Source organism: Mus musculus, chromosome 2, assembly GCF_000001635.26.
Source record: "Mus musculus strain C57BL/6J chromosome 2, GRCm38.p6 C57BL/6J".
NCBI classification, from domain to species: Eukaryota; Metazoa; Chordata; class Mammalia; order Rodentia; family Muridae; genus Mus; species Mus musculus.
In genome coordinates, this window is record NC_000068.7 from 13,658,308 (window position 1) to 13,678,329 (window position 20,022).

At 41.1% G+C, this 20,022-nt stretch overlaps 1 protein-coding gene across 2 annotated transcripts in view; it reads right to left on the reverse strand.

Annotated features, from left to right (window-relative positions):
- St8sia6 (ST8 alpha-N-acetyl-neuraminide alpha-2,8-sialyltransferase 6) overlaps positions 1 to 20,022 on the reverse strand; it is a 143,717-nt gene that overhangs the window by 7,290 nt on the left and 116,405 nt on the right. For both annotated transcript variants that reach the window (XM_006497477.2, NM_145838.1), the window contains 3 exons: positions 14,176 to 14,320; positions 10,478 to 10,590; positions 7,113 to 7,205 (listed from right to left, as the gene is read on the reverse strand). In XM_006497477.2, coding sequence (XP_006497540.1) covers positions 7,113 to 7,205; positions 10,478 to 10,590; positions 14,176 to 14,320 — 351 coding nt within the window. The remainder of the gene's footprint in view (positions 1 to 7,112; positions 7,206 to 10,477; positions 10,591 to 14,175; positions 14,321 to 20,022) is intronic.

A 20,022-nucleotide genomic window follows, 5' to 3' on the forward strand; every position in this document is an offset into this window, starting at 1 on the left:
TGGAACAGGCAGAAGCACAGAGGGGCTGAGGCAGCACCCTGTGTGGGCCGGGGACAGCCGGCCACCTTCCGGACCGGAGGACAGGTGCCCGCCCGGCTGGGGAGGCGACCTAAGCCACAGCAGCAGCGGTCGCCATCTTGGTCCGGGACCCGCCGAACTTAGGAAATTAGTCTGAACAGGTGAGAGGGTGCGCCAGAGAACCTGACAGCTTCTGGAACAGGCGGAAGCACAGAGGCGCTGAGGCAGCACCCTTTGTGGGCCGGGGACAGCCAGCCACCGTCCGGACCGGAGGACAGGTGCCCGCCCGGCTGGGGAGGCGGCCTAAGCCACAGCAGCAGCGGTCGCCATCTTGGTCCGAGACCCGCCGAACTTAGGAAATTAGTCTGAACAGGTGAGAGGGTGCGCCAGAGAACCTGACAGCTTCTGGAACAGGCGGAAGCACAGAGGCGCTGAGGCAGCACCCTGCGTGGGCCGGGGACAGCCGGCCACCTTCCGGACCAGAGGACAGGTGCCCGCCCGGCTGGGGAGGCGACCTAAGCCACAGCAGCAGCGGTCGCCATCTTGGTCCCGGGACTCCAAGGAACTTAGGAATTTAGTCTGCTTAGGTGAGAGTCTGTACCACCTGGGAACTGCCAAAGCAACACAGTGTCTGAGAAAGGTCCTGTTTTGGGCCTTCTTCTTCGGCCAGGAGGAGGTCCAAATACAAGATATCTGCGCACCTTCCCTGTAAGAGAGCTTGCCAGCAGAGAGTGCTCTGAGCACTGAAACTCAGAGGAGAGAATCTGTCTCCCAGGTCTGCTGATAGACGGTAACAGAATCACCAGAAGAACAATCTCTAAACAGAGTCAACTATAACTACTAACTCCAGAGATTACCAGATGGCGAAAGGTAAACGGAGGAATCTTACTAACAGGAACCAAGACCACTCACCATCACCAGAACCCAGCACACCCACTTCGCCCAGTCCAGGGAACCCCAACACACCTGAGAACCTAGACCTAGATTTAAAAGCATATCTCATGATGATGGTAGAGGACATCAAGAAGGACTTTAATAAATCACTTAAAGAAATACAGGAGAACACTGCTAAAGAGTTACAAGTCCTTAAAGAAAAACAGGAAAACACAATCAAACAGGTAGAAGTCCTTACAGAAAAAGAGGAAAAAACATACAAACAGGTGATGGAAATGAACAAAACCATACTAGACCTAAAAAGGGAAGTAGACACAATAAAGAAAACTCAAAGCGAGGCAACACTAGAGATAGAAACCCTAGGAAAGAAATCTGGAACCATAGATTTGAGCATCAGCAACAGAATACAAGAGATGGAAGAGAGAATCTCAGGTGCAGAAGATTCCATAGAGAACATCGGCACAACAATCAAAGAAAATGGAAAATGCAAAAAGATCCTAACTCAAAATATCCAGGAAATCCAGGACACAATAAGAAGACCAAACGTACGGATAATAGGAGTGGATGAGAATGAAGATTTTCAACTCAAAGGTCCAGCAAACATCTTCAACAAAATTATTGAAGAAAACTTCCCAAATCTAAAGAATGAGATGCATATGAACATACAAGAAGCCTACAGAACTCCAAATAGACTGGACCAGAAAAGAAATTCCTCCCGACACATAATAATCAGAACATCAAATGCACTAAATAAAGATAGAATACTAAAAGCAGTAAGGGAAAAAGGTCAAGTAACATATAAAGGCAAGCCTATCAGAATTACACCAGATTTTTCACCAGAGACTATGAAAGCCAGAAGAGCCTGGACAGATGTTATACAGACACTAAGAGAACACAAACTGCAGCCCAGGCTACTATACCCAGCCAAACTCTCAATTATCATAGAGGGAGAAACCAAAGTATTCCACGACAAAACCAAATTCACGCATTATCTCTCCACGAATCCAGCCCTTCAAAGGATAATAACAGAAAAAAACCAACACAAGAATGGGAACAACGCCCTAGAAAAAACAAGAAGGTAATCCCTCAACAAACCTAAAAGAAGACAGCCACAAGAACAGAATGCCACCTTTAACAACTAAAATAACAGGAAGCAACAATTACTTTTCCTTAATATCTCTTAACATCAATGGTCTCAACTCGCCAATAAAAAGACATAGACTAACAAACTGGCTACACAAACAAGACCCAACATTTTGCTGCTTACAGGAAACTCATCTCAGAGAAAAAGATAGACACTACCTCAGAATGAAAGGCTGGAAAACAATTTTCCAAGCAAATGGTATGAAGAAACAAGCAGGAGTAGCCATCCTAATATCTGATAAGATTGACTTCCAACCCAAAGTCATCAAAAAAGACAAGGAGGGACACTTCATTCTCATCAAAGGTAAAATCCTCCAAGAGGAACTCTCAATTCTGAATATCTATGCTCCAAATACAAGAGCAGCCACATTCACTAAAGAAACTTTAGTAAAGCTCAAAGCACACATTGCGCCTCACACAATAATAGTGGGAGACTTCAACACACCACTTTCACCAATGGACAGATCATGGAAACAGAAACTAAACAGGGACACACTGAAACTAACAGAAGTGATGAAACAAATGGATCTGACAGATATCTACAGAACATTTTACCCTAAAACAAAAGGATATACCTTCTTCTCAGCACCTCATGGTACCTTCTCCAAAATTGACCACATAATAGGTCACAAATCAGGCCTCAACAGATTCAAAAATATTGAAATTGTCCCATGTATCCTATCAGATCACCATGCACTAAGGCTGATCTTCAATAACAAAATAAATAACAGAAAGCCAACATTCACATGGAAACTGAACAACACTCTTCTCAATGATACCTTGGTCAAGGAAGGAATAAAGAAAGAAATTAAAGACTTTTTAGAGTTTAATGAAAATGAAGCCACAACGTACCCAAACCTTTGGGACACAATGAAAGCATTTCTAAGAGGGAAACTCATAGCTATGAGTGCCTTCAAGAAAAAACGGGAGAGAGCACATACTAGCAGCTTGACAACACATCTAAAAGCTCTAGAAAAAAAGGAAGCAAATTCACCCAAGAGGAGTAGACGGCAGGAAATAATCAAACTCAGGGGTGAAATCAACCAAGTGGAAACAAGAAGAACTATTCAAAGAATTAACCAAACGAGGAGTTGGTTCTTTGAGAAAATCAACAAGATAGATAAACCCTTAGCTAGACTCACTAAAGGGCACAGGGACAAAATCCTAATTAACAAAATCAGAAATGAAAAGGGAGACATAACAACAGATCCTGAAGAAATCCAAAACACCATCAGATCCTTCTACAAAAGGCTATACTCAACAAAACTGGAAAACCTGGACAAAATGGACAAATTTCTGGACAGATACCAGGTACCAAAGTTGAATCAGGATCAAGTTGACCTTCTAAACAGTCCCATATCCCCTAAAGAAATAGAAGCAGTTATTAATAGTCTCCCAGCCAAAAAAAGCCCAGGACCAGACGGGTTTAGTGCAGAGTTCTATCAGACCTTCAAAGAAGATCTAACTCCAGTTCTGCACAAACTTTTTCACAAGATAGAAGTAGAAGGTATTCTACCCAACTCATTTTATGAAGCCACTATTACTCTGATACCTAAACCACAGAAAGATCCAACAAAGATAGAGAACTTCAGACCAATTTCTCTTATGAACATCGATGCAAAAATCCTTAATAAAATTCTCGCTAACCGAATCCAAGAACACATTAAAGCGATCATCCATCCTGACCAAGTAGGTTTTATTCCAGGGATGCAGGGATGGTTTAATATACGAAAATCCATCAATGTAATCCATTATATAAACAAACTCAAAGACAAAAACCACATGATCATCTCGTTAGATGCAGAAAAAGCATTTGACAAGATCCAACACCCATTCATGATAAAAGTTCTGGAAAGATCAGGAATTCAAGGCCAATACCTAAACATGATAAAAGCAATCTACAGCAAACCAGTAGCCAACATCAAAGTAAATGGAGAGAAGCTGGAAGCAATCCCACTAAAATCAGGGACTAGACAAGGCTGCCCACTTTCTCCCTACCTTTTCAACATAGTACTTGAAGTATTAGCCAGAGCAATTCGACAACAAAAGGAGATCAAGGGGATACAAATTGGAAAAGAGGAAGTCAAAATATCACTTTTTGCAGATGATATGATAGTATATATAAGTGACCCTAAAAATTCCAACAGAGAACTCCTAAACCTGATAAACAGCTTCGGTGAAGTAGCTGGATATAAAATTAACTCAAACAAGTCAATGGCCTTTCTCTACACAAAGAATAAACAGGCTGAGAAAGAAATTAGGGAAACAACACCCTTCTCAATAGCCACAAATAATATAAAATATCTCGGCGTGACTCTAACGAAGGAAGTGAAAGATCTGTATGATAAAAACTTCAAGTCCCTGAAGAAAGAAATTAAAGAAGATCTCAGAAGATGGAAAGATCTCCCATGCTCATGGATTGGCAGGACCAACATTGTAAAAATGGCTATCTTGCCAAAAGCAATCTACAGATTCAATGCAATCCCCATTAAAATTCCAACTCAATTCTTCAACGAATTAGAAGGAGCAATTTGCAAATTCATCTGGAATAACAAAAAACCGAGGATAGCAAAAACTCTTCTCAAGGATAAAAGAACCTCTGGTGGAATCACCATGCCTGACCTAAAGCTTTACTACAGAGCAATTGTGATAAAAACTGCATGGTACTGGTATAGAGACAGACAAGTGGACCAATGGAATAGAATTGAAGATCCAGAAATGAACCCACACACCTATGGTCACTTGATCTTCGACAAGGGAGCCAAAACCATCCAGTGGAAGAAAGACAGCATTTTCAACAATTGGTGCTGGCACAACTGGTTGTTATCATGTAGAAGAATGCGAATTGATCCATACTTATCTCCTTGTACTAAGGTCAAATCTAAGTGGATCAAGGAACTTCACATAAAACCAGAGACACTGAAACTTATAGAGGAGAAAGTGGGGAAAAGCCTTGAAGATATGGGCACAGGGGAAAAATTCCTGAACAGAACAGCAATGGCTTGTGCTGTAAGATCGAGAATTGACAAATGGGACCTAATGAAACTCCAAAGTTTCTGCAAGGCAAAAGACACTGTCTATAAGACAAAAAGACCACCAACAGACTGGGAAAGGATCTTTACCTATCCTAAATCAGATAGGGGACTAATATCCAACATATATAAAGAACTCAAGAAGGTGGACCTCAGAAAATCAAATAACCCCCTTAAAAAATGGGGCTCAGAACTGAACAAAGAATTCTCACCTGAGGAATACCGAATGGCAGAGAAGCACCTGAAAAAATGTTCAACATCCTTAATCATCAGGGAAATGCAAATCAAAACAACCCTGAGATTCCACCTCACACCAGTGAGAATGGCTAAGATCAAAAATTCAGGTGACAGCAGATGCTGGCGAGGATGTGGAGAAAGAGGAACACTCCTCCATTGTTGGTGGGATTGCAGGCTTGTACAACCACTCTGGAAATCAGTCTGGCGGTTCCTCAGAAAATTGGACATAGTACTACCGGAGGATCCAGCAATACCTCTCCTGGGCATATATCCAGAAGAAGCCCCAACTGGTAAGAAGGACACATGCTCCACTATGTTCATAGCAGCCTTATTTATAATAGCCAGAAACTGGAAAGAACCCAGATGCCCCTCAACAGAGGAATGGATACAGAAAATGTGGTACATCTACACAATGGAGTACTACTCAGCTATTAAAAAGAATGAATTTATGAAATTCCTAGCCAAATGGATGGACCTGGAGAGCATCATCCTGAGTGAGGTAACACAATCACAAAGGAACTCACACAATATGTACTCACTGATAAGTGGATACTAGCCCAAAACCTAGGATACCCACGATATAAGATACAATTTCCTAAACACATGAAACTCAAGAAAAATGAAGACTGAAGTGTGGACACTATGCCCCTCCTTAGAAGTGGGAACAAAACACCCATGGAAGGAGTTACAGAAACAAAGTTTGGAGCTGAGATGAAAGGATGGACCATGTAGAGACTGCCATATCCAGGGATCCACCCCATAATCAGCATCCAAACGCTGACACCATTGCATATACTAGCAAGATTTTATCGAAAGGACCCAGATGTAGCTGTCTCTTGTGAGACTATGCCGGGGCCTAGCAAACACAGAAGTGGATGCTCACAGTCAGCTAATGGATGGATCACAGGGCTCCCAATGGAGGAGCTAGAGAAAGTACCCAAGGAGCTAAAGGGATCTTCAACCCTATAGGTGGAACAACATTATGAACTAACCAGTACCCCTGAGCTCTTGACTCTAGCTGCATATGTATCAAAAGATGGCCTAGTCGGCCATCACTGGAAAGAGAGGCCCATTGGACACGCAGACTTTGTGTGCCCCGGTACAGGGGAACGCCAGGGCCAAAGGGGGGGAGTGGGTGGGTAGGGGAGTGGGGGTGGGTGGGTAAGGGGGACTTTTGGTATAGCATTGGAAATGTAAAGGAGCTAAATACCTAATAAAAAATGGAAAAAAAAATTAAAAAAAAAATAAATTACAAATGATTAGTAGTCTCTTTTTGACAGAAAGTGTATGTGTAACTTGTATGAATGAATGAATGGATATCCTATAATAGCTACATTGCAGAAGAGGGCCATGAAAAATTATTCTAAATAACAAACTATCCAAAATGAAAGCAAGCAGTGCCTTGTCAGGCTATGTGGGGGCTTCCCCCAAAACTTCTTAAAAGACAGTTTTGTCATGAAAGCACTGACCACCAAGGAAAGGGCGTAAATAATCGGAAGGCTGAAAGCAAATGGAAGAAACCGACTTCTCTACTTTTAAGTTGAAGAGATAAATTCTCCTTTGATTAGAAACACGTAGCTCATGACACTAAAGGCACAACTGAGTCACTCTTCTGATAGAACGCATGCTGCATGAGGTGTCAAACTGTGGATGTATTCTTTTGTGTTTTCCCCAGAATCCAGCTCAGCCGTGTGTCACACCATGTGGTGTGTCAGCCTCAGCAGTGGGAGGGTTGTGTGAAGTGATCAGAAAGTGTTCTGAGGAGTGGTGGAACTTGCAGTCACTCACTTCAGGGTTATAATGCTGGGATTGACAGTCACAAGATTTGTTTTGCTTCCAACATCTTTACTAGCGCTCCCTGTGATTGGGGGGAGGTTACACCTGGAATAAAGAAGAAAAATATGTTCAAAATACAATCTGCAAAATGCAGATGCTTACACACACATATACATACATATACACACACATATACACACACATACACACATATACTCACACATACATGTACACTCATACACAAATATACACACACATACATGCACACACATACACAAATATACACACATACAGATACACACATGTACACACATACTCACATACACACACATACACACATACAGACACACACATTCACACATGTACAGACATACAAACATATACTCACACATATACAGACACATATACACACAAATATATACATATACACACACATATACACATAAACAAACATACCCACTCATATATACATACACACATATATACACCATACACACATACACAGACATACACACATACACAGACATACACACTCATACACACACATACAGACATACATACCCACACATACACACACGTACACACATGCACACACATACATAATACACAAACATACCCACTCATATATACATACACACATATACACACATACATACACACATATAATAACACATCCACACTCTTACACATATACTCATACACACATATAACACACAAACACTCATACACACACATAAACACACATACACACCCATTCACACATACACACATGTGCGCACACACACACACACACACACACACACACGCACACACACACACTTGATAACTGTTATAATCTCAGAGGAAACCAGTGCTGTGACAAGAACCTCAGAGCCCACCTGCTTGCCACTTGAAAATAACCAAGTACAAGATGTACTTGTTTCAACATTGCACAACATACATCAATTTGATAAGTGATTTTAATATTTTCATTGGCATTTGTAAGTACTAAGAGCAGAGATTTTGAATCTTTCCCACCATGCTTCTGAAGGATTTTCAAGTTTTTTTTTTAATTGAAGTTGTGACTTAGACCAACTGTATAGATGAATGCTGATTCCATTCATGCAATGGAATGATCCGTACAGAGTTAAAGAAGCCAAGGTACTGAAAATGTAATAATAAAGTCTCCCAGAATAAAACCTACATAGGAACACTAGTATCTCCTGATCTCCATATGGATAACCAAATTAGGTTATTTATGAAGGAAACTCTAGTGTTTTGTAGCAATTTTCTTCCTGCTATCCTAAATATTTTTCATTGGGAAGACATGAACAATGCTAATTTGAGTATACTCCAATCACATTAAAATGAGGGTATTCTTTAAATTCCCATTAGAGCATTTTTAAAAGGAGGAGCATGGAAAGTAAATACTGAGTGTCCCCAGGAAAGCTGTGTACAGCTCACGCCATCTGCAATGTGGATGCAGCTGCAGGGCTCTGCTCCACACCTGATGAAACACGGAATAAATGAAATATATCCCTCTCACTTTGACATAAAATATACATCAGAAAAAAATGTATTCATTATAGACAGGGGTCACAGAAAGGACCTTATCAGTGGCCTCGTGTAACAAATCACAGACACATATTCTTTTGAAGTATCCAAAGTGGTTCATTGTGGTTTGAGACAGGCTCTTCCTTTGTAGCCCAGGCCGACTGGAGCTTACTCTGAACGCTAGGTTGGCCTTAGACTCTCAAAGATCCTTCTGCCTCTGTCTCTCAACTGTTGAGATTACATGCATGAGCCACCATGCCAAGCTTAAAAGTGGTTTCTAATATAACTAGAGACATCGTGGAAAACGTGTGTGTGCATCCTTTTATATGCATGTGTGTATAATAGATGTAAGATATTTGTGTAAAACACACACACAGATGTAACATTATAGCTATAGCATACTATATAATGTAGTTACAGCCATATGTGTTCCTTAAACACTTAATATGTAGCTCCCAATGTTTGGAATAAAAACAAATGGGCAACTTCTCTGTGTGATGAGCAAGCACAGGCAAAATACGTACAGGCCTAAACACTAACTGCATTTTAATGACATCCACCATATGTAGCCCTAATTTTGCTTCTAGGTTGAATGGTCAACTTCAGAAGAAAGAGCATGTTCAGAAAAATCCTATTGTCAACTAAAGCAGAACCTGGAAAGCCAGGGCTTGTCTTCAAGTTATAAATCAACTCTCTGCTGAGACGTTTTCCTAGACTGTAAGCCTAAATTGTTCTTTCTATGGCTGCTATAAAGTAAAATTAATGCTTTTGCATAATACTCTCCACAGATGTTTGGGGGATTTTAAGTCTATAAAGGGCCTATCACATGAACCATTATTTATCTTCATTGTGACCACCACCACCACCACCACCACCACACACAAACACTGAGGATTTGAAGAATAAATAATGCATTCTGATAGTGATCTTGTCAGTGAGAAACCTGAAGAGTACAAACATTGTTCTGTAAAGAATTCAATGAGTGTTCAATGATTTCTAGACCATCAGATCAACTATTGTGTAGTTATTGCCAATATAAATTACAAACACAAGGTAAGTGAGGGAGGAACTATTTTTTTGAACGCTGTTTTGTGGCTGATGTTAATCTGTAGAACAGTAGCATTAAATCCACAGGGACCAAAGTATCTCAACAAAATTGATGTTCTCAGAACAGGAAGATGTAGACTTCTTCTGCTCCCTCTTCTAAGTCATATTACAGGGAAGTCACCTCTGTCATATGCTAAAGTAGGATGTTTTATACCAAATATTAGCATGGAGCACACACAAGCCAACTTTATGTCTGTTTTCATAAATTACCTTCACATCAGGCAAAAATACTTTACAGGGCCAGAATTGAGCATATATGTGTTATATACATTATTTTTTTTTCAAGCTGGAAAATGGTGGTGGTGGTGGTGGTGGTGGTGGTGGTGGTGTGTGTGTGTGTGCACAAAACGAATAGGTCAGCATCTTTCCCAGTGTTACTGAAGAGCAAAATCCCTTGCAATGGTCTGTGAGAACAAAGATCTTCAAGGCCAGAGAAATGTTCCTCCTTTTCCAAGGGAACCCTGACACCCTCTATAGGCTGAAGGCTCTGATACATACGCTCCAGAGCCCCAAACCCTACTGTGATTTCAGTCTCTCCTTGCGTGTCCTTACTGATGTGAACCTGCTCAGGAACTCATGAGTCCCATGACCTTCAAGAAGGCAACCTGGGCAACCTGTAGATGCTAGCAATGCAATCACAAAGACAAAGGCAAAATTGACACAGGATGTGCTCCTGGTACCCTTTAAAGCAGTCAATAGCTCCTGGGTTCCCAAGAAACCATCTTAGCAATACTCACCTGAAGACGAAGTCAGATTTATCAATTTCTGCTCCGCAGAGAGACTTGTTGAGAATTCCCCCATTACCAACCACTGCACACTGGTTATAGGGATAGTCCACAAAAGGCTGCGACTGGTGGGAGAGAGGGGAAACCAATCAACACAGGTTTGCTTAACAACTAGAAGCAAGGCTACAATGTGGCTCAGTAGAAGATCTCCAATTCCCAGGACCCTTACAGAAAAGAAGCCACAAATGCCATTAGCTGGGTTCCAGAAGCTTGGCTTTTCCTGTGTGTTTAGGAGAAGGAAAAAGAGTAAGAAAAAGAAACAGAAGCAGACTTTAGAGGGGGTAAAAAACAGAAAAGCACCAAAGGGGCTACAGAGATGACTCCTTTAGTAAGAGCATTTGCTGTGAAAAGATAACTGAGTTCAAATTACCAGCTCCCATGAAAAACCATAGACAGGTCTGCAATCTAGCCCAGGGCATGAAGAGGCAGGGGAATCCTGGGAGCTCCAGTTTCTGGTCATCCGGTCTAACCTAAGCAATAAGCTCCAGGTTCCACGGGAGGGTCGTGGGAGTCTGAAGACATAAGGTAGAGAGCAGTCCAGGGAGACACCGGGATGGCTTCTACATATATGTGTGCCTTCACAGTATGCATTTCTCTTACTGTTCTATAGTCACTGAAGTAAAAATGTGTCCTTGAGCCCTGGACTCCGCACCCTTCAGTTATGGAGTCCATTGGTTTGTTATGTTATAGTGTGCATCCTCACAGGCAGAGAACGTGTTTCTTTATTTGTCATTTTCCCGAATCTCTCATCCCATGGCTAGAACAATTCAGTGCTCATAGTGAGCTTTTCATAAGCACTTGCTGGCTCGGTGTTTCCCCCACCGTGCATTCCCAGCTGTGTGTTAGAACTGGCTCATTTGACATTGCAAGAGCCGACTGGGCAGCACTCAGCAATTCTGTGAGCTGGCAGTTAAATCACCAGTAACATAAAATTGGCCATGATGTTAGTATCTAAACCACAGAGCATGGGGGGGGGGGTTACAACACCAAGGCTCCCTGTCCTCAAAGCTAAGTCTCTGGCCCCACTGGTCTTAGGATGGCTGTGGTTCTAAGATGCTCAAGGTATCCACACATCCCTGAGCCACAGCCACAACCACCAGCTCCTGAGACTGACTGCATCAGCGAGATGTTTCACAAGCACACAGAGGTTTCTGTAGGCTTGCCTTTAAATTTTAATTGTCATATTATGTTTATTGTATGAGAGGCACTGTTCCATAGGTATAACTTTCTAACATATTTAACTCACACACCACTGTGTGAGCATTTCACAGATGGGAAAGTAGAGGGGCATACTGAAGCAGAGGCTCTAGACAGACAGGTCTGGGCTAGGACCCATCCAGGCTGCTCCAAGCCATTCCCCAGCCCTGTTTGTTACTAGTCAGTACATTAACTTGTCCATGATACACTTCATTTCTCTCTATCCAGAAGGCCGGCGTGAATGCTTTCCAGATAGCAAAAGCTATTTCTTGACTCTGAAATTCAAACTCAGGATGGCTACAGAGTCTTTACTCAGTGGTGTCTCAATAAATTCTGAATTTTATAGACTGGGTGGGATGCAATAATGCAAATATGCTCTTTATGGCACAATAGCAAAGATTACTAAGGGAAACATAGCTCAAATAAAGCCCTCAAAATAATGACTGTTTTCTCTGGTTTCTTGATCAGTTGGGAAGAAACAGCCATATGTTTGGGGAACCAGAATTCACTAGGAGCAGAAATAAATTACAAACCTCAATATTCCCTAAAAATAAAGCAGTTTTTTGGAGGCAGGTACTTCATAGTTTTGATGGAAAGGTTTCATGGCAAGCTGCTCTGGAGGTCCTAGGGAGCTATGGGCTCAGAGGAGCAGAGGGGCGTGTGGGCCTTGGGTAGGGGCTGCTTGCATCCTGAATCCCAGCCTTGGAAGGTAAATGGAAGCAGCACAAGGTGACATCATTTTACCCAGGTCACTGCAGCATTTCTTGTTTTCCAACTAAAATCAAACAATTCAGGATAACAGGAAACGCATGCAGTCATTATCATACAAAATTACCAACTCTTGACAGTTCTTTTCAAGATGCTGCACGAAAGGCAGATGCACTGCGGCCTCTCTGAGCTGAGCAGCAGAAGGCATGCATGTGAACATCTGCAGCCTAGATGAAGAGGCACTGCTTACAAGACTATCCTAGGCCTCCCATGTACAAAGAAATACTTGGTTATTAGCATGGTTTCACTACTGGTAGTTTCGGGACACAATAGGATGTTTTATGAGGGTCTTGGCTTTGCTTTGTATGCCTTTTGTATGTTTTTGTAGTAAGGGGATGGAGCCCAAGATCTTGTGCCTATTATGCAAGAATTCTGTCACTAAGCCATACAAAGTTCCAGCTCTTGGTATGTGGGACAGTCTCATTATGTAGTCCAGGTTGGCAACAAACAAACAAACAAACAAAAACAAAAACAAAAACAAAGCTACCACCCCACTAAACAACAACAAAACCAGACAAAAAACAAAAACCAGGACCATCTTGACTCTACCTTCCCAGTGGAAGGATTACATACATAAGCTATAGGTTCCACTAAGATTTTTTTCCCCTTAAACCTTCTTGAAGTACGCTTATTTACAATAAGCTGTGCTCTTTTTTTATCACTTAAAAACACCAAATTTGTTTACTTTAAAAAAGATTTTATCTGTTTAATGAGTACCTTTTCTGTCCTTTTCTTCTAGAATATTTCCAGTACTTTATCATTTTCTAGGTATTTCTCAGTTATTCTCAACAAATTATTCTTCCTCTGAAGTGCAATACAAAAAAGGTTGAAATAACTTATGTTTCGAGAAGTCAAATAATGAACAAAGAGGGAGTTAAGCACAAAACTATAACTATTGGTAGTATGCTGCATAAATATATTGATCCCATGCTTGTCATATCAATTTGGCCTCATTGCTTTTTTTTTGATAAAACACACCTATGAATGCATGAATATAAGTGAGAGATTTTTTTATGATAAAAATTTCTTCAATTTTGTATTTGTAATCCATAAAAAGTTTTTTTCTCACTGCCCCTAGCATCAGAGTATGTATCGTTTACTCATGTTTATTTACAGACGTGTAGTGAGTGTACATATGCACTAGGGAATGTTCTAGGCACTTGGAATATAGCAGTGAACACAGTAGACAATAAGCCTCGTCTTGAGGACGTTATGTGACTTGACCGAGACACTCACATAGTCATGTAACAATGCTAAGCCACAAGAATGGGTGTAAGTCATCTAAAATGGCAATTGGAACAGTGTGATTCTAGGCAAAGCACGGTGGTCACCTCCCTACGCTCGGTCACTACAGCTCTGAAACTCCAAGTGTTTCAGGACATTCACTGAAAAGTCAGGTGGAGGGCTGAAAGCACTTATCATTTACTGTATAAACCCTCTTCAGAGGGGGCCACACTGCAGCCAAAATTGTTTTCATTAGGGCCCAGCTGGGGATGGAGTGGTAGAGTCCTGCCTGATCAAGTTTGGGCAAGGTCCTGGGTTCAGCCCCAAGCAGGAAAAAGATAAAATTCCTTCGTTCTCTGACAGGCCACCACTCTACATGTCCCATATATAACATTCACATGATAGCTTTAAAATTATACTCTCATTACTGGGTGTTATGACGTCACACAATCCTCACTCACCACTGGAAACATGTGGAAAATGTTCTCTCGAATGGGGATGTGTTTCTTGCTTTCCACCTCGTAGCTCATGTTAGTCCCCACTGGAGTGTTGTTCTGGGAAACCACGAAGTCTTGAATGGCATCGCAACAGGAAGCCAGTTTTGCTCTATAACGGATGAGAATGAAAGTAAGCAGAAGACGACAACGAAGAGACAAACTCGGACTTAACAGATACAGCGAGAGGAGCTGCGCTGCCGAGTTTCAAAAAGAAGTCAAGTCAGGCAGGCAAGAGTTCCTCTGCAGCCCTGGGTGGGGGGTGGTGAGAAAACATACACACCCTTAGGCAGTAGCCCACTTCACAGCAGGTAACAGTCCTGAACACAGCCGTGGCAAAGGTTAAAAACCTCCACGCAATCAGACGGCCAGGACAGACAGAGAAACGAGAGAATCCATCACAGTAAGCCATCATAAGCTTGGGACGTTTCAATCACCCAGAGGAAATTCTGATCCAAGAAAATTTCAGTACAAACCCACTTCACATAACTTTAATATAGCACATTGTTATGGTTGTATTTTTAATTATTATTATTTTTTAATGTGTTGTGGGGGTTTGATTTCCTCCTATGCTTCGGCACCATCTGTGTGCAGTACTTGCAGAGACCACCAGAGGGCATCAGCTCCCCCGGAACTGAGGTTGAGATAGTTGTGAATCGCCATGTGGGTGTTAGCATCCAACCTGAGTCCTCAGGTAGAGCACCCCAGTGCTCTTAACCACTGGGCCATCTCTTTAGCCCCAGTTTTAACTATATTTTATCATGAGTAAGTATTGTTAATCTCTTACTGTGTAGGATTTATCAGCTAAACATGTACATGTATAATATTCTATGTATGTATATATGTGGTATACATTAACAATGTATCTATATTCACCTATATACTATGTATACTATGTCTATTTAATAAGTACTATGGATATATACCATATACATATTATATATCTACTATACATATATTATATGTGCACATACATAAAATACATATACATCATTCACACACACACACACACACACACACACACACACACACACACACGAGGCCCAACACTGTCTGGGGTTTCAGACAGCCATGGGTAGGGGGGAGGTTATGTAATGGATTTTTCAAGCAAGGATGATGAAGGAAAATATTATACAGTTGTTTTGTAATAGGCTCCTCCTCATCTCTGTCCCCTTGAGACTTGGCCTTGTGGTGAGGACTTGGGGTTCGGGGTTCGGGGTTCTCCTAGCTCTTTCTCACAGACCTTGTCAACATTCCTTCTAGCTCTCCTCAATTCCTTTGTCACTCCCTGCCAACCTGCAGAATCGCTCTCTATGAAGGTCCCACAGCATCCTACTCTTGGCTGGGACTGAGAACAGAACACCCATCCACCAAGGTGAAACCAGAGAGCTACATATAGATACACCAGATACTTTGATCCCAGGGCAAAACTACAAAGATGAACAGCCAAGACAACATGTCTCCCCACAAACATATCAGCTAAATGTAGCAACTGTGGATAGAAAGCCATTCTGCTGATTAACAGGGAGTCACAAAGAGATGGACATGGGTGAGAGTGGATGGCTCACAGGGGCTGCATGAAGAACCTGGGGGACCAAGAGGTGTATTGTAACAGGCTAAAGAAAAGCAAGTTAGCTGAAGCAATTATGAGTATGTTCAAGGACATTAAAAAGGATATGATAATGCCTTAAGGAAGCTTGAGAAAACACAATTGAATGGAATAATGAAGACAATTCAAGATATGAAAGTAGAATTTAACAATTGTTTTGTAATAATTATAACAATACAAAAAACTAAGTTGAGTAGCAGTATAGCCACCTAAGCAATAATGTATAGCCACTTATTTGAGAATAGTCAATCGATATGATGATTTTTAAAGTGGAAAATTACTATAAAACAGGCCAATGTCAAAATTTCATGACTTATCCATTTTGTTTGTGTAACTCCTCATGGATGGTGATGCCAAAGCACCTTTTAATAATTAAATTACTCCAGGGTTTAATCACCTTATAAGTCAAGAGAGACTTCTATTTACACAACTAAGCTATCTCCTTGCTGAGATCTGTTTTCTCTATTCATTTTCTTAGCAACTCTGAAAGCAACTGAACTCAGTAACCAACCATCAGATTCACCTTTCCACCTGGCAGGACCTTGCAGAATCCCCTTCCTCGGTGTTTTCTGAGTAGAGCCCAGTTACCACGATTTCCATCATCCTGGTACTCTGTGAGCTTGTCCCTTTTATATTACTTATGAAATACGTATGCACTTGGAACCACCCACTACAGAAAAGGCACTGTCTCTGTGTGGGACCTGGCTGTGGGAAGAGTACTCACACTGCTCTTTTCCAGCCCCATGCTTTTATGTTGGGTCTTAGTTTTGAAGGCGTCCTTTCAGACACATTCCTACTGAGTTCTGTGCTTTTGAAGTAACACAGTGCACTAATTTGTTTTGATCATTTAAAATTCTATCCTTCAAAATTCCAGTAATTCTCAGGTTACAGAAAATGAAAGTCAATCATACAAGGTCAAACTTTCTACTCATCAGGAAACTTGTTCATTAAAAAACAACAACAACAACAAAAAAAAACTACTACACTCTTCTTAGTTGATTTCTGTTAGCTGCTTATTCCTTTCCATCTTTCTGTCCCTTAGTATCTACCATTTCTAAAAGGCAGTTCATAGAGATAAACAAACCTAATAATAATAAGTAATAATGTAAATAAAATACCCAGTAGTTTGTAATTATAAACTTAACTAACAATCCTTTTATCACTCTGCAAGCTCATAACCATGTGTGCTTCTCAGTTTAAATGTATCATTAATACTGTATTCTAAGAAAGGGCAATATAATAATATAATAAATTCTTACCTACTTTCAATAAGTAACTTAATAAAGATATTCAGTACTTACGAGAATACTACAAAACCATAAAGAACAAACATCAACCAGGATCCTCTATTAGTGCTTTCTTGTATTAATAGGCATTTCTGGAATTATACTATTTAAGTGTGTTATAATAACACTTTTAAGCTTACAGGAAGGTTAAAAGTGGGACAATGGGCCCTTCAGTAACCACCAGCTAGATTCTGCAACTGTTTACTAAGTACATCTGTCATCCATTTACATGGCTGTAGGCGTTTGCATCAATCTGAACTGTAGGGAACTCTACTTTCAACAACACCCTCCATCCGGTGACAAACACTCCTGCTTTCAAGTCCTGATTGCTACATTTATTGGCATTCACTTCAGACCCTGGCTTTGCCACTAGAATACAAACTTTGTGTGCTTTTCCCATTCCGCAGTGTGTGTGTTTCTTTCCTTCATTGAGAGGTATTCTCTATATACCAAGTCTGTTTAGCCACTGGCCTTATGTTCTTCAGGAAATCACAATAAAAAAAGATTATCATTAGATGCATGGTACATGGTAGCCCAGTTGTATATTCCTATAACCCAAGCACTTAAGAGACAGAAGCATGAGAATGGAGAATAGCCAGCCTGGGTTCCACAGTGAAGCCTTGTCTCCAAACAAAAATAAAACCCACTTAAAAAAAAGCCCAATATAAACATCTAATGGTGCAAAATGATCTCCAAAGAACAGAACAGAACAACATTTCCAGTGCCTGCTTTAAATGCAAGCTGACAGACCTTGCAAGGGTGATATCTGAGCATGCTCCGTTTCAGCCCAGCTTGTCTATGCATAGAGAAGCATCCAGAAGTAACACAAAACTAAGCTGCTTGTAACCACCAAGGAAACCAGGAAGCAAACAAAGAAAAACATAATGAAGCAAAACACCTTACAGGTCACATCATATGCTCCTTCATTCCAAATGCCTGCATAGCCAGGCATACCTTAAAGGCTACCACTGCAGAGCCTATGCTCATTGTGCATGCATGCATGCCTGTTCAGGCACACCTTACTGGCCGTTGTACAGCTTACGCATATTATAAGGCTCAAACTCTGTATGTAACTGCAGCTGTCAAGTTCTTTCACATTGAGAAGATACAAAGGCTTGTACCGAATCAGCATTGTCAAGTGACCCTGTCAGTGTGCCCTACACTCTTGATGGGTCCCACCTACAGCTACTTCCTCCATACAAAATTAAAAGAAAAGAGAGTGTGCTGTCCCACACCTGTGCGTGTCTACAAGTCAGGAGCTTCTTCTCAGCAGAGTTTAATTTCCAAGGCTCAGGCTGGTCCTGGAAGAATCAAGCCTAACATGTTTAGTCTTGATTTCTAAAAATTAGTCTGAAAATGTGCAAACTCATCTTTGCTTTTCAGATAGCCTCATAAATACACTTTTGAGAAAAGAGTGTGTCTTCAAGGTGGTTTAAATCTTTTTTTCTTTTCCACAATAGGAACAATTTCCTTCTTTTTAAGTTTATTTTATTAGGGTCCTTCCTTCCTTCCTTCCTTCCTTCCTTCCTTCCTTCCTTCCTTCCTTCCTTCCTTCCTTCCTTCCTTCCTGCCTGCCTGCCTGCCTGCCTGCCTGCCTGCCTGCCTGCCTGCCTGCCTGCCTTCCTGCCTTCCTGCCTTCCTGCCTTCCTGCCTTCCTGCCTTCCTGCCTTCCTGCCTTCCTGCCTTCCTGCCTTCCTGCCTTCCTGCCTTCCTGCCTTCCTGCCTTCCTGCCTTCCTGCCTTCCTGCCTTCCTGCCTTCCTGCCTTCCTGCCTTCCTTCCTTCTAGGTCTGAAAAAGGAGCTACATTTCCAGGATTCCTTTGTTCTCTATAATTCTAATGAGACTCTTTAGGAAAGGTATTTTAAAATAGAAGGATCCTCACAAGTGCAGGGGACTTATTATTTATCATTCCAACGATTGCTAACTAATTATCCAACTCTGTTTTGCCTTCACCCAGGGCAAGCAGTCCTCTACTTGCCACTTTCTTGTTTATTCTCACTAAAAAATATTTATCTTTTAGTTTTTCAATCTATGGATGTCTCTTTGTGTATATGCTGTATGTCCCTACAGAGGCTAGAAAAGGGCATTGATTTCCTGGAACTGGAGTTACAGAAGGTTGCCAGCTGCCATGTGGGAGTGGGAAACCACACTTACTTAGATCCTCTGCAAGAGCAGCAAGACTTCTCAGCCACTGAGCAGTCTCTCCAGTCCATCTTTTCATTTATTTAAATTTATAATGAGAAGACATCAATTTGACACCTATTTCTTGTTGCCTCCCCCATCCTGCCACAGACTACAATGTACAATTCCATGGCAAGGCAATAATACTCACCAATAGAAATGCCAATGTTTACTTCAGTCTTACCATGTGCCTAATGGTTTATGTGCTATTTAAGTCCAACAGAGATCCTACAAACTGCATACAGTTAATATTGTTTCTACAGATGAAGACAATTCAAATTCCCAAAGTTAAAGATGTCACAAATCATGCTCATTCAATCTTACATATTGAGTGATCATTCTTTCAGTCATTCACATGTATTTAGAACATATTAATTCTTTAGTACCGTGAAAGGTAGTCTATATACTTGTGAATAAAACATCACTGTCTCAATATTTCTAGTGTTCAGGGGCTATTAAGGAGAAATACAAGGACAAGTTAATTGTAAGGTAGTAAATGACAAGGCCAAAATTAAAATTCCAAACTCAAAGCTATATTCTTCAGCCCACTGCCTATCTGAAACCACAGTGTGCGATCCTTCCCCGCAAAGTATTTGTGCAAATTCACATGAGTGCACTTTTTTTTTTTTCTGGTCTAAATCGTTGTCTCAATAGATTAGTCTAGAATCCTCAAGTTCATGTTTGGAAGCATTTCCTAACAATAAAGAAAACCACATGAGTTCAAAGGACTTTGAATAT